Source organism: Drosophila bipectinata, chromosome 3R (assembly GCF_030179905.1).
Source record: "Drosophila bipectinata strain 14024-0381.07 chromosome 3R, DbipHiC1v2, whole genome shotgun sequence".
Taxonomy (NCBI): Eukaryota; Metazoa; Arthropoda; class Insecta; order Diptera; family Drosophilidae; genus Drosophila; species Drosophila bipectinata.
The window spans coordinates 4496667-4512333 of NC_091739.1; the positions used below are offsets into that span (position 1 = coordinate 4496667).

At 40.8% G+C, this 15667-nt stretch overlaps 1 protein-coding gene across 1 annotated transcript; it reads right to left on the reverse strand.

Annotated features, from left to right (window-relative positions):
• Window positions 1–8558: 8558 nt before the first annotated feature.
• Window positions 8559–12992, reverse strand: Cnx99A (Calnexin 99A). The gene is made up of 9 exons (XM_017245696.3): window positions 12618–12992; window positions 11658–11999; window positions 11447–11518; window positions 11235–11368; window positions 10386–10971; window positions 10179–10319; window positions 9695–9823; window positions 9381–9620; window positions 8559–9319 (listed from the first exon to the last, which is right to left on the reverse strand). Exons 1-9 carry the CDS (start codon window positions 12759–12761, stop codon window positions 9275–9277), a joined length of 1833 nt encoding a protein of 610 aa, XP_017101185.2. The 5' UTR covers window positions 12762–12992; the 3' UTR covers window positions 8559–9274.
• Between the last annotated feature and the right edge of the window lie 2675 nt (window positions 12993–15667).

A 15667-nucleotide genomic window follows, 5' to 3' on the forward strand; every position in this document is an offset into this window, starting at 1 on the left:
AAAATCAAAGACACATCTACCTGCCAAAGGACCAAAGACCGATGCGATCCTGTGCACTTGAACTAATTGACAATTGAAAGGTGAGAGATTGCAGTTAGCTGATAGGACCAACGGACTTTGCTGCTCTTTTGTGTCCCGAATTTATTGCATTTGTAAGGAGAGAGGCTCGCCTTTTGTTGTCCGCAAAGGTTTCCCACTGATCGCACCAAAACAAAGTGCCAGTTACTGGCTCCGACATGGACTATTAATTTGATTTTTATGTGCACTTGCTGCTCGGCCCACGATTCCGTTTTATGGCAGTTTAATATTTTTGCGCCTCGTCTTTGTTCGCCAAGAAGCCACACAGGGACCTCCAAGTGCTTTAACTATATATAGCAAAATATCGACCTCTTCGGAGCGACCTACTTATAGGGTTACTCACTCACTCGATCGCTGGTGTAACTCGATCACTTTTTGGCAACTTTTCGTTGTGTTGGACATGGTGCTACGTGCCTCCAACACTGGAATCCCCTCAAGTGCCCATTGATGTGAGCTTCCTGCTGCTCTCCTGGCTACCGAAAGGATAAAATGCGTTTTTAATGTGGGAATATTGTGGCAAACACGTAAATTATGGTTATCTTGGGGCTGTGCTCAAAATGTATCGAGTTCAGCCCGGTTCCTGTGAATGCCGATCAGAAAATGTCAACAAAACAATTTGAGAAACCATCGTTATGCTCTTGAAATCCCGAGTTCATTAACACTATCTGTGTAATAAAGAATAAAATGATCGATAAACGAGCATTAAGTGTAACAAATACACTAAGAGTCTGTGACCATTTTTTGAAAAGATATGTCACAGAATCATTAATTATAAGCTGCATTTAATGGATTTTGAAATATTTCTTTGGATATTGGGTGATTTTTAAAAGTTATACAACATTATACTCGGATATTTCTAGTGGAAGACCTGGGAGTGGAAGAAAGTATGAAAGAAAGTCTCAGAGAAAATTGCATATCTTTTCATTGCGGACCTTAAGGACTTGTACATCGATCCTCTTTAATCCTCAATGAATTTTGGTACGATTCCTGTTAATTTCGGATTCAAAAACCACTTGTAACCAACATCTGCTGCCCAGAAAAATAGATTATTGCAAACCCAAGCTCGCTCATTTGGAGTTAAACTTTTTGACTTCCCACCGGTTTGAAGTGCTTACCATATGGCACCGCTTGCAATTGATCCTGCCACCCAGGTCCTGGCCTGTTTCGAAAATTAATAATTGCAAATTTTAGCGCTGAGTGAAACCAAAAGTACAGAGTTCTCCTTTCGGAAAGTCACACATGGGCGGCACATTTGGGCGGCAAACCAGGAGTCAGTTGGCCAGTTTTATGGGTGAACTGCCAGATAACAGGGGGAGGCACAGCATGAAGTTCAAAGGACAAAGAAAACAACCAGCCAGGATACGTTTTAGTTTTTTTCACCCACCCATGTGTGGGCCAGATGAGACACAGTTGAGAATATCCTTGCGTGCGTGACCGTTACTAACAGGACCGATGACTCAGTGCTATAGTCAGGATATGACAAGGATAAGGGCGCGGGTGTTGAGGCGCGCGTCAGTTGGTCTGTAAGTCCTAACCCTTAAATGCAGCCGGCAAATGCAGGACTCAAAATTCAAGTCTCAAAACTCCCTCGCTTTTCAAACCACCCTGTTCTAGTTTAAAAACGCTGCCCAAAACGGCACCTAAAACAGCGGCTGTTGACTCGCCCACATTGCCCAATGGTTGTTATCCTAGAAATATTCTCGTTTTAATTGTTATGCTGATGTTGGCACGAGCCACGATCGGAGTGGCATATGTCCTGGCAACAACAATAAACGATAACAACAACATTAGCGGGAATATTCGTGTCTAGTGTCATTGACTGGCGCTGCTGTTTTTTTTTTTGGCGCCCAATTCCCAATGCAGGAAAACTCGCTGTCCTCGGGGGTTGTCGCTCAGGAAAACTGTTAGTTCTTATGGCTCCGTCACCGCCACCGCCACCACCAACGGAACCACCAACAACTGCACCACCGATCACCGGAGCGCAACCAAATTATGCCCAAGTTACTGCAGCGCTTGGCTGAGTTCGGTCTCTTGGCCCGGTCTTTGGCGCTGCCTTCAACTTCGACTTTGACTTCTACTTTTACCTTCTACCACCACGACCTTTTGGGCCAAATTTTGTGGAGTGGGTACTAGACACACAGGAATAGGAATGGGCCGGGAGCACGCGCTTCCACATCCATTTCCTCAACTTCCTTCTGAGCACCCAAATGTAATGAGTCGACTGTGTCAGGTGCTTGAACGCTGCACTGAAGGAAAATAAAAATAATAAGGACTTTAAGAACTATATCTATGAAAATAGTCATAACAATTTTCTGTTTTTAATGGCAGGTAAAATGTAGATGGATCTTTTTTATTATATTTTAAATTTCTTAAATTTCTTTCTAAATTCAAATGAATGGATGTTATATTAAATGATATTGTTAATTAATATATATATTGGAACTTTTTATTTTAAATTTTATGTTAATGATAAATGTTACAAGCTTTTAATATTTTTTTTATTTTATTCGATTTTGTTATATAATTTTAACATTTTGTATAATATATTTATTTTTAATATTTTCATTTCAAAATTTCCATGGTATTTTGTTTTTAATATTCCATACAAGTAATACTTTTAAAAATAGTGTGTTTTCTAGAAATTTTCTTCACTGCACCTTCGAAATGACCCCGACCGCGAAGGCGACCCCAACCCTCAATGGGCCAAGAATTTTCTTATTTTCTCGCTCTCTCCCTCTTACGCTATGTTGGCGTCTCCTTCATGCGCGTAATTACAGAGGCCAAGCTGAAGTTTTTCCTTATGGGCCGGGCCAGGTCAAAGAGCCACTGCGACATCCACTCTGGAGCGGTGCTCATTAGACCAAAGCATTGCCAGGCCCTATAGAGGGTGCATAGACATCTGTAGCGATAGCGTAGCACGAGCTATGTCCTTATGTTTAGCGCATTTCGTTGTAATAATTTGAAATTTTGATCAGGTGTTTCTTTTTATGCATTCTGGCTTTCTTCCACCAAATTGAGTCGGGAAGGTAGGAAGGGGTGGGGTTCAAAGGGGAACCACCAGGAGCGTTAAGAGTCGTCGAACCGTATAACGCAACTGCAAGTGCCTTTCTTGGCTCAAAATGCTCAAAGTCGGGAGGTAAAATGCGCGCAATTTCGGTTCAGTTTCTGACCTGGGCTATTTAGCATTTGAACCGTATCGTGGGGGGACTTACCCCAGACTATAATTCCAAAAGTCTGATTTCGCAAGAGACGCAGGTGTGGCGGAAATGCAGCTTAGTTTTGAGAGCTACGAGAGTGTGGAACTCAATCACTATACATATAGTATTTCCTGTTGTAACATATCTTGAGCTATATTTTTTAAGACAATGCCCACACAACTGCAATCTGCATCGCCCACTTTGACTCTTGCGATCTCTGGGCACTCCTAGTTGTTCCTTGGCAACACGCCAACGTGATCCTCCTGCGGCGGCTCGAATCTTCAGAACTTATTGAGCAATTTTTTGGGCGGCAGTCATTGCATAAATATATTGTTTCCAAGGGGAGTCTGGCAGAGGGCAGACGATGAGTGCAGTGCGAGTACTAATGAGTGCCAGATCAAAGTCAATTTCGGGGCCCACGTAAAGTCACGCAATATTGTGTGGAGGCAGGATGCCAGGATCGGCTCAGATTGGGGAGCGTCAGTTTGGAATCCAACGCAAATTATTTGCCAACTTACCCTCACCGAGGGTAATGGAATTTCGAGAACGCCCTCGTAATCTTAAAGCTAAAATGGGGGAATACAACATATTTTTGTTTCATTGATTTTTTAGGCAACAATTTATTTCCTCTTTTTGTAAAAACCTACTCCATCATAACAAACCTTTAAAGGGTATAAGCCAGACCGACTTTAGATATCTTAGATGCCGTCTTAATATGTTCATGCAATTGTACTAAGTTCTTTTGTTATTTCGCAAAAAGGCCACCAAAGCGTGCAGGGCACGTACCTACAAAATTATGATCACGCCAAATTGAGTTCTGGCTGGATTCTGAATGGATCTTGAAATTTGGGGAGTGCTGTCGAAAATTGCCGAAAAATGAGCCACAAAAATCGTGCACATGCAAATCGAAGCTCAACCGCAGCCGAAGGCAGGGAAGGCAGGGAGCTGCGGTCAAGGAGCCTTGATATGGAAACTGATCCGCTTAACAATATAGTGCAAACAGGACGGGAAAGTGCATCAAAAGCAACCCGTGAGACAATGGACACTGGTCAGCTAAAACGCAAGTATCATGTGAATGGTCGAGGGAAAAGGTTAAGCGGTCCCGTTCGGTAAAACAAACAACTCCGGACAGGACAATAGACCAACTACGGGTTCTGGCTTTTTTAATGCAATTAAAATTTCAAATTTCTTGTGTCGTAAGTCAAATGCGGATCGAAGCGTAACCCGTTGGTCAAGCCAAGTGTTTGTTTAGTTGCGGTCAGTTGCGTTTGCTCAAAGGATCAGCGGATATTGTGTAACCGATCCCATCCTGCCGCAGCGCGGAGGGGTCAGCAAATCGCGTTAGGCCATCAAAATGTTGAAATTAAGCGTTAAATGGAAAAACAAAAGCTTAATCTCAAGAACAAGGCAATGAAAAGACAAACTAAGCGGCGCACAAAAGAAATATAATTACATAAAGCCTCGGGCATCGGGGTCACTCATGCATCCGCGGCAGTTGCAGGGGTTGCAATGGGTTAAAGATGGGTGGGTCTCCTAAAAGTCTCCTCGAATAAGTCTTGGCCGGGGTGGACACTTGAACCCGGCCGGACAACGGCCAACGGCGCATTTATGAAAACGGCAACCGGTTTCCGGTCACCGACTTGGCAACTTTTCAAACTGCGGTTATTTGCAGAGTTTTGACGCTGGCCGCGTAATGAAGATAAACGATTTACAATCAAATTTTATTGTCTTTACACCGCCAGATTGCGCTGCTCAAGTTGCGCGCTCAAGGAGCTGGTCAAGGATATTAATGATTGGCTGACCACCACCAAGGACGAGGGCTCTTTATTCCTGCGGGACCCTACTATAATGCATTCAAAAAGGTGTCTAATGCGCAAAATCCTGTTTAGATACTGCAACCAGCATGTTGTCTGAATATCTTGAAAGATTTTAACGGTCAAGGATACAAATGCCTCGCTATTTTGATTCGTAAAGGTCCCTCATTTTTAAACCTTTAAAAATCTTTTTCTTAAATATATTTAAAACGTTTTATAACGTATATTTAAAACGATGATATAATTTATTGTATTTGTATTGAAGTTACTACTGTTCTCATTATTTAAAGAATTATATATATTTATATGATTTCTTGTCCTGTTTATCAAGTGGCGCCAAATTGAAATAATCCTTGTGTTTGATTTTCGAATTAAGGGAAACGATCTAATAACTCACGTAAACACATTGGAATGTATCTACATTCTAATTTTCTATCCTGTACATCCTGATTTTCTTTTTCAAACTAAATGTTCAGTGTTTAACACTACCTTTCAGTAACTACATAAAGTAAGTAAATTCGCGTATAACTACGTTTAAAAGGACCTAAAATGTGTATTTACCTAAAGGTTTTTGAAAAAATGTCCCGCTGGGATGTGTAAAATAAACACTGCGTATATGTAAAAAACTCGGTAAAATTTATGTCAATCAAAACATTTATGTAAATAAATGTAGATATTATGTAAAGTGCAATTCTTATCGATAGTAGTTATCGAATAAGACTTTCAAAGCAAACGCGGGATTTAAATAATCAAAACCTATGCTAAATAAAATTATGTTCCTTGATGTATGAAACAACACAAATGTTTTCAATCCTTAAATAAGCTTTAACACGCTCATAATATAATATATACATATAATGACAATTTATATTTTTTAAGTAATGTTTAATATTTATGGTCATAAAGTTCAAAAAAAAAAAATTATTTTTTACCAAACATATCAAACGATAATTTAGCTTTTAGCGATTATTTGTTAATAATGATAACATGATTATTTTTGGATAACAAGAATGAGTTGGTTTATACATAATTAAAAAAAGAAAAGAAAATCTAACTTTGAATGAAGTTGAAATACCCTTGTAGTTAAAATCGGATAAAGCATACATATATTTTTTCATTAGGAGAATTTCATTGTAAAATTTATATCCTAAACATTATTAAAAAATTCCCAAGCTTCTATCTATAGAAGTTATATGGAAGCAAGCCGATCCGATTTTTATGAATTTGTTAGGTACGACAATAGGCCAACAATAGATTCCATAGAAATTTCCAACTTTTAAACTCCAAAAAAATTCAAAGGAAAGGCATTTCCGATTCATCAGTTATATGGCAGCTATAGGATATAGTCGGCCGATCCCAGCCGTTCCGACTCATTCAGTGAAAATAAAAGTGAAAAAATTTTATCAATTTTCAATTTTCAATCAATTTTTATTATAAAAATTATTTTGTGATTTTTATTTTAATAATCAAAAATAAAAACCGAATCAAAATATCCCTTAGGCGGCGAAATCTACTGCATAAATAAGCAGAAATAAATATTCTACAGACAAATACCTTTCATTTGGTATATAAAATATCTTGAGGCCTGGACTTCTCCTGGACGCCAGGTGCCTGCCGATGCTAAAATGTTTCTCGAATCACGAAACCCGGACGATGCTGATCTTTATGTTTATAAAGAAATGACCCTTCGCTGAATCTCTATTACCAGGCTCATCATGGAGCCACAACTCCTGAAACGTGTGTTCCATGAAATGAAAACTTCAGTAAGTAACCAGTTAGATATTGTTATAAAATTTTATTATAGAACGAACAAGGGGAACGTATTTTTATAAGAAAAACAAACGTATTCTAATTTCAATATAATTTACAAAGCTGGCTCAAGCGTATACACTCCTTGATTATACAACTGAAAGGCCATAAGACGATTATCTCTGTGTTAAATCAATAAAAGCAATATCAAAATCCAATAAATCAGAAACCAATATTTTCGAACAGGTCTTAAGAGGCATTCAAAAACCAATTTATTTTTATGAATTGTTATCTGTAACACGAAATCTTTATGATGAAATCGAGCTTGCAATGCTCGGCAATTAATTCCAGGACTCTCGTGCCTGGGGGCAGTTTGCAAGGCGATTGGATCACATAATGCCATCCTTAATTGCAGGGACTTGCCAAAATAGCGGGTAATGAGGAGAGTAGACCTCATCGCGTACTTATTTTTGCAACCCTCGGGGACAACCCCAAGTTGATGCTGATTCTTGTATGGGGTTGATGGGGTCGCCTCCCTGAAATAGCATTACATATGGTGGTTCTATTTTGCTTACGCATCGATTGGCATCTAACTTCAATCAGGACTCCGCAGCTTGGGGAGCTCCCAGGAGTGTCCCGTGCTGACCCATGCCAAAAAATATTTTCAACTAATTCTGCTCACTCGGAAACCTGGAGCACTTAAAAGCCCTAACCCCGGCGAATTTTCTGGATCGGAGTTCCGGGTCTTGGGTATGCAAAGGGTTCGCAGAAAGTTGCTGCCTTTGACAAACGAAAACATTTTTATTAAAATTATAATGCTTACTCAGAGTTGAGTAACGGGTGGTTCTGTGGTTTTGTTTTGTTTCTGGGTGCAGCGGCAACCCTTGAGGCCTTTGTCTATGCTTGAGTTATGGGGATTCCCCTGCATCTAACCATTCGCCATAAAAATATTAATATGCAGCGCAGTCTAGCCGCAAAATTTTAATCCTTTTAAGTGAGACCGGCCATGGGGCCAGACATTTCGGCGAATCGTTTAATCTTTTTATTGAATTGCCCTCCGGTTTTTGGCAATCGAAGGGTTATCTGGGAGTCAAGTTCGCATCTGGCGGGCGGGCATAAATCTAATTTTCAATGGCCTGTATGTGACTCCCACAAGCCCGCCCGACTTTGCGTATGCAAATCGTCATTGGTTTACTGTTGTCATAACAATTCCATTAACAAGGACTGCCTGTCTGGTTTGGCATATTTATGAGCTTAGGAAATTGAATTGAATTATTTAGAGCGACAAAAAAGGAGGCCCGCCCGACTCAATTCACATGTCGATTCTATCGGCTTCGAAATCAGCGCCACAGCATCAGTGAAATGGATTGGCAAGAGTTTCCTTTGCACAGCCTTTCCTATTCTTGGCTCGCAAATTGTTGTTAAATGTATTTTCGGCCATCAGGCCATCAGGCAGATCAACCAATCAGCTAAATAATGGAAATATTTTTAGGGAAATACCCAAAAACCGCACAAATGCAGTGTGTCTGGTCCGGTCGACGCCACACGCACCATCGAGCAGAATAAACCCGATTGGTATCTCCTCCAGGCCAAAATTTGGGGGGGTTGACATTTAAATTAACACCGCACAGCCTGGTGCGGAGTTGATGGAAGTCCAAATGGGATTCGGTGGTTGAACGCTGCCCTGTTGGGTCCTTAGTCCTTGGCGAATAATTCACAGTTTTTGGTTTTGACATTTAGTTTTATTTTTCGCTGTAAATTTTCATCGATATAAATGAAAATGGAAACTTGAGTGGAAACTTGGAAACGATAGTTACGTACTATTCAATTTCGTTTAAATTACATAATATTAAACTATGTTTGCCATTAATTTTCTCTCTGCTTTAGTTTCATCTTTGTTGGCTTTTTCTTATTTGTTTCCCTCATTTGTCTAGTTGGTGTTCGTTTTTAGTTATTTTTTGTTACAGAAATGAATAGTTTTCGAATAGAAGGGAAGGTGATTGCCCTAAAGAATGCAAAACTAGATTGGGAATCTTTTTTTTAGGGGTTAAGGGAATATCGGGCTCGAACACAACAGAAATGCAACGATAATACAGCAAAGTACATACGTATAAAGTTGACTAAACCGATCCACGTAAACTACTAATTTAAATTAAAGACTGCATTGGAAGCTGGATATCCGGAGCCAGCCAACGAACATATGATTCGTGTACATGTGTGTGTGTATTCCACAATACGTGTGTATGATTGGGGGGTGTGTGTTTGTGAGGGAGATGATGCGGGGCCGTGGCAAAGATTCAGCATTTTTAAAATAAATTTTTCTTGACTGGCTGTTGGTCAGTAAGTTGTTGCTCTCTAAGCAGCCGCTGCCATAATGGAATTGGATAGTGTTTTTAAAGTTTTAATATGATTTCTTCAGATCTTAAGGATGCCCGCTTAATCCTTGCGAACAGTACGCTTGCGTGCTTTTGTGGTAGTTTCCTAAAATAAGATTAAGATTTTATAGTATAACATTAAATAATAATTTAAGTTAAAAACCTACCTCAGTCTGTGCGGGCTCCTCTGGAGTTTCCTCCGCTTTGGTCTCCTCGTTAACATCTAAATCAGACTTTTTGTTCTTGGGACTAGCGGACAGTGGAGTGCTCTCCTTGCTCGAATCACCAGCAGCCCTCTCGCCAGACAAATCGCTCTCCTCCTCCTCTGATTCTGGCTTGGGTTCATCATCCGGCTGGGGCTCATCAGATTTCTTAGCTGCGGCGGCGGAGCGCTTGGCAGCCGCATCCTAAATTCCAAAACGCAATATTAGATACATAAATAGGAATAATTTTATAAAATTCGATGAAAAAGCCACTTTACCTTACTCTTAGATGAACCAAATCTACAGTAGAAGGCGATGACCACCAAGGCCACAATGGCCACCAGGCCAATGCCCCAGACCGAGGGGTAGGCCTTGGCTAGCTCGACTACCTTATTCACGAATGATTCCTACGAAATGAAAAAGCCAAAAAATAGCAATAGCGATTACGGGTGCAAGTGCAAGGGCCAATATGAAAGTGTTCATGTAGGGTGTCTCGTCAGTGTTATTATCTAAAATATAGCAGCAAAAGATAGGGCACGTGGGCCAACCTCTTTGGCGCGACGGTACAGATAGAAGACATAGCAACTGGCCGGAATGAGCAGGTACAAGAAGTACAGGGCCCACCAGCCGGGCTTGTAGTTCATGCGGCGCATCAGGCGGTGCCAGAATGTTTTCTTCAGATCAAACAAGTAAATAGTTATCCATGGCGTGTCTCTGTGTATTTTTGTAAGGGGAATGGGAAAAGGTTGTCTCACAACTTACCGATTCGCGGTCAATGTAGCGACGCTTGATATCGAAGCTGTTGGCGGCAAATTCACGGGCCACATCCACGTCGTCCGTAATAATAAGATTGTCAAAGAGAATATCACTGGACATCGACCACAGTTCCAGGCCCACAGCGCCCTGAGGGATAAGCAACAAAATGCCAACTCAAATATCGGGAGCTTAGAGTGCAAGAAAACCACTTACAATGGGTGTCATTTGGAATGGTTTCAGATCCTCAAAGAAGTCCGGGTTAGGAATCTTACGGGGTGCCCACTTGCCCTGGTAGTTGGGGTTCTCGATCATTGGTGGACGCCACTTGCCCTTGTAGTTGGGGTTGGGAATAAGTGGAGCCTTCCACTTTCCGCAGCCAACCTTTTCACAGGCCGGATTGTCCACCAGCGGAGCCTCCCAATCGCCATCGATTTCGGAATCCCAGTCGTCGGGTTTGACGGCCGTGGGATCAAAGATCATATCAGCCTCATTATCCAGCCAGTTCTGGGGCTTGACAGCACTAGGGTCGGGTATTTGTGGTGGAGCATCCTCGTCCCAATCGTCAGGCTTCTGGGCAGTTGGATCTTGGATCTTCTCGCGTTCGTCCCATGATTCTGGTTTGTGGTCATTGGGGTCATCGATCTCAGCCGGAGGGTTGACTGGGGGCTTGAAATCGGTAAGCAGTGAGCCTTCGTTGATAATTTTGTGGTCCACACGAATCTCGAAGCTGTTGTCGGGGCGCACCACCAGCTGGTACAGATGCGGCAGCTTGTCCTTGAATGGTTCCTCCAGGCGGTTCCTAAAAGTAAATGACCGAAAGGCTGTTAATCATCTGGGAGGTATAAATAGACGCGACTTCTTATCTCTCCAAAGAAAATCGGAACACTTGGGAATAAAGTCCAGCATGGTGACGAGAAACCATTAAGGGGTGTTAACAGTAGCAATCAAAGATAATTGGCACGTTAAAAGTCGAAAGTATAACTGATAAAGTTTGCAATTCATAAAATGAATCATAAGATTACTCCTATTATTGAAGGGATTAATATTTTCCCCAAAACTTACTTCGGCTTGTTGCAGTGCTTCTCAGTGATGGTGCCATTAATTGGATTGACATGGCGGAAAATAAAGTGCATTTTTACATCGCTCCCGCACTTGTCCGGTCCAAACATGATGGTGTAGGGTGTTTTGTCATTGAACTACAAATATACATATTCGGGGGTTGTTTATGGTTTAGCCAGCTGCTGTTTTCGGGGGGCATTGCCACCCGCACTTACGTTCGTGAGTTCGTCCGTCTCCTTTCCGGCGGACAGAAGCTTCAGATACGAGCCACCGCACTCCTGACCCTCCTAAAAAAACGAAATGGAGAAGAGATAGTGAAAGAAGTGGGTCAGTAAGCGGGTATTAATTGGATTTGCCGGACGGCTGATGCAATCCGAGAGGTTCAGCGCTTGAGCGGTTCAGTGGGCGGATGGGTGGTGATAGTACCTGCAACGTGACCTCGTACTGCACCACCAGCGGCTTGTCTTGCTTGAAATCGAAGGGCTCGCGCAGACGGGAAGCGATAGCCGCATGTTTGGCCTTCGACTTGAGTACCAGACCCAGGTCGTTCGCCCAAACGATGCGCTGCGGCGACTCCCAGTTCCATAGGCCATCGTATTTGGATATCTCCTCGGCTATGTCATCTTTTTTGGCCTGCGACAAGACCCAGTTCTTCCTGGAGGCTTCAACATCGTCAAAATGATCCGCAAAGTGGAACTTGTTGTGATCAATCACAGGGCTCTCGTAGACCAGGTTTTCATCAGTGCTGTCGGTGGCCGGTTCCTCCTCCTGAAAGATATGTTCAAAGTTTATACGTTAGATAAGGTGCGATAAAATCTGAAACACGCGGTATTTGTAGAGGGAATGAGATAAAAAATAGTGATTTTAAAGTAGGAGACAAGAGTTACAGGTGGCGGTAACTATGTAGCTATAATGGTCAGTTATTTCTTGAATATATTATAATTATTAGATGAAAAATATTATTTGAATGATAATAGTTGTAATATAATATATAAAGGTATATATTAAAAATATAAAAAATAAGTTAAAAAATAATGTAATGTTATGAAACGAAAAGAGTATTCCTGAGTAATAGATAACCACTTTAAGGCTTACATATATTTATGGATAACCACTTTTAGTAGGTCATGCGGGGCTTCTAGTTTTATGGCCCAGACTGTGTGTAAACACTTTCCTCAAAAGTATCACTGGAAAACTCACACACGAGCATGCTAATTGTGGGTCATAAAAATCAAAACGCCGGCCGTACCACCTGCTCCTCCCCCTTTCGGCGGCCGTCACACTCTTGGCCTCCAGCCCTCACCCCTTACCACATGCTCTTCTAGTAGCTTCTGCCACTGACGTGTACTTTTTTTCTCCACTTTTTTTTTTTTTATCGCAACTCACCGGCACATCTTCCACATAGCCGTCCTCGAAATCGTCGGACTCCGCTGTCGGATCGGCGGCATGAGCCCCCGTGGCAGCATTCAGAAGCAAACAGGAGGCCACTAGCAACGCCAGCGTTGCGCCCTGGCCCATTTTCCACGGCATTTTTTCCGTTCCTGTGTTTTCGTTTTCGGCAGCGTTTTCCGGCGATTGGAAAATCAAGAATAAGCGACCGAGCGGGGAACGCGTTGCGCTGCTTTACACCAGTTGCCTCGTTCTGGGGCGCTTTTACAACGAGAATAGAGATCTGGCACGACGAACTAATTGTAATTGCTCTAAATTAAATTAAACAATTTTTGCTTCTGCCTCTCGCTGGGCCTACTTAGTGTTGTCAAAGGTGGGTGTGCGTCCCCCCTAAAATACCCATGGGATTTTGGTATTTTCTTTTCACCACACAAACGGTCCTCTTAAATATTTTGAACGGATTCGGTATTTTCTTTGGTATTCGAAAATACCACCGTTTGACGCCACCAGCTGTTTCTTGAAAATGTAAACAATCTAAGGGGTTGAAAACAAAGAAAATAAATGCATGTACAAAAAGTTATAAATTTATATTTCTTTAGGGTTCAGTTTAAAAAAGTAATTGTTACAAAATACAAATAAAAATAAAATTTCAAGAAAACCATTGTAAAATATATTTTTTAGTTCGCAATAACTTGACAAGTTTGATTTTTTTCTATTAACTTTATAACAATAAAATAATGGGGGATATTATTATTATTTAATTAGTTGTTAATTATTAAAATTTAGTAATATTATATAAATTTAAAATGCGGTCACACTTGTTTTGTCACAATCTCTATCTCTTCCTCTCTCTATATATCTTTCCCTCTCTTTACAGTCTTAAGATCCTGTGGGAAACGGGATAAATTTAATATAAAACTAGAAATAAAAACCGGATCGGTTTTTTACCTTAAAATAGAAGGAAAAAGATTCTTAATTATACAAATCCATATGTAATTCTATTAGTTCGGAAAGGATGTTGGGAGAAGGTTCCTACTGGATATGACTGCTCTAGGATTAGTATGTAGAATGCTTAGGTACATATATCTAGCTATTGTTTAATTAAAAATTAAATCTACCCGCTAAAAAGTTTTAGGTTTTTATAAGAGCCACTTTAAAGGTATTGTGTAATTTTTTCCTTCCAAAAGAAAACTCGTCCTTCATCAGGATCAGGAAATGCCTCATTGTGATCTTTACATCACTATAAATAATATAATCTATTTTATGTATGAAAGCATATATTAAATTTATTAAGTGATGAAAATAGTAAAGAATTAAAACAGTATAGAAGTTTAGGGATTAATTATAATGACTGGAAATCTATGATTTGCCCGTGGCTGCATAGGCTCACGACTGAGTGAAGACTGACTTCAGATGAAGAGATCGCTGCGATAAAGCAGTCTCATACATAAAAGTATTTTTTTCATATATTTTAATTTAGTGCCAAACCAATTTAGATCCTAATCATGTTTTAAAAGGATGTCCTTGTTTGTATAGACAATTAAAAATGGACTTTCATAATAATTTTCTATTGAAATATTGTCGTTCGTTCATTAGCCGTGTATCTGATTCGAAGAGACCGCATGGCACACAAAAGAAAAGTTGCATGTTGGCAATTATTTTAAAAGCGCGGTGGCTCAATTAATGCCCCGCCGCTGCAATTGCAAAGCCCCCCAATAAACTTGATGGTTGGCAAAAGTTTTTAACCCAAACACCGCCCCTCCCGTTGCCGTGAAAAATAAAGTGGCCTGCATTTGAGCATAAAATTATAATAAAAATTCCTGGCTTATTGGGAGTGCTTGTGCTTGTGTGGGAGGGCTGATCGAAGTGGGTGGAGCGTGGGATCTGCCTCGGCCCACAGCCTTTAACTGTGGCAACTTATGTATCTGTGGCACGCGCATCTCTTGTTCTTTTACTTCTATCGCTGCCACTGACAGTTTTCCCCGTTTTTTTGTTTTTGTTATCGCAACAACAATTGTTTGCAACTGCATACAAAAAGCTTTCTGTTTAATGGAATATTTAACACAATTTAAAAACTTTTTTTTCTAAAGACAAACAAAGACTCGCAAGCTCACATGCCGGTGAACGGATGGAGAAAAGAGAGGACGGCGGAGCAGGCTGGCAACTTTTGCTGGAGCTTCGGGGCTGAAGAAACTAAAATTACACACTCAAACACACTTCTTTTTTTATGGAAATTGTGTAATGACAGTTAATGAGGGTACTACATAAACAGAGACAAGCGCACTTTTAAAGATGCATATCCTTGAATGAGTCGTGTAAGTCTCATACGTATGTATTTGTACCTGTAAAAGGATCTTACCTCACTCCTGGCACCTGTGCATAATCAGCCAGTGTTGTCAAGTGTTCTATTAACAACGAGGCCAACTTACCAACACTTGAGCTGGATCCTCCACCATGGAATTTATGTCGCTTTTGCTTCCTTTCGAAAACTAGAATATTTTAAAAGGTTAGGAAATAATACACCTCTTAGAATAATAGTAAGTATATAGGACATAAACTTATCAATTATTTTTCTGGAATCTTATTAGAAAATTCTGCATAAAAAAGATGTAATAACATTTCAATAGTATAACTGAATCTGTATTAATAAGCACTTAGTCTTAGCCAAAGTTTTCAGCTCTTGGCTAATTTATAGAAGCATTTAAAACTGGGAAGGAGTGAGCCAGCCATTTCCCATTGTGCTCCTATTTTGGAACAGCAGCTCTTGTCTACACGAATTACTCAAAAAACATACTTAACACACTCACCATCCAGTCGCTGGCATAAATGGAGGGGGTGGAGAGGTGAGTGGCAAGGGTGGGCAGGATCTGCGAGTACGGTACATCAATGTTGATGGCATACCAGAAAGTTTTGTTCTAAGCTTTTGGACAGCACCGGCAGAATCTCAAACATTTTCACCTGCAAGCAAATAGCGGAAGAGGGCGGAGGAGGTGTTTTCGTGGGAGTTGGGGCCTCTGTATTGCAGGTGGCCACGGGGAGGTGGTGTA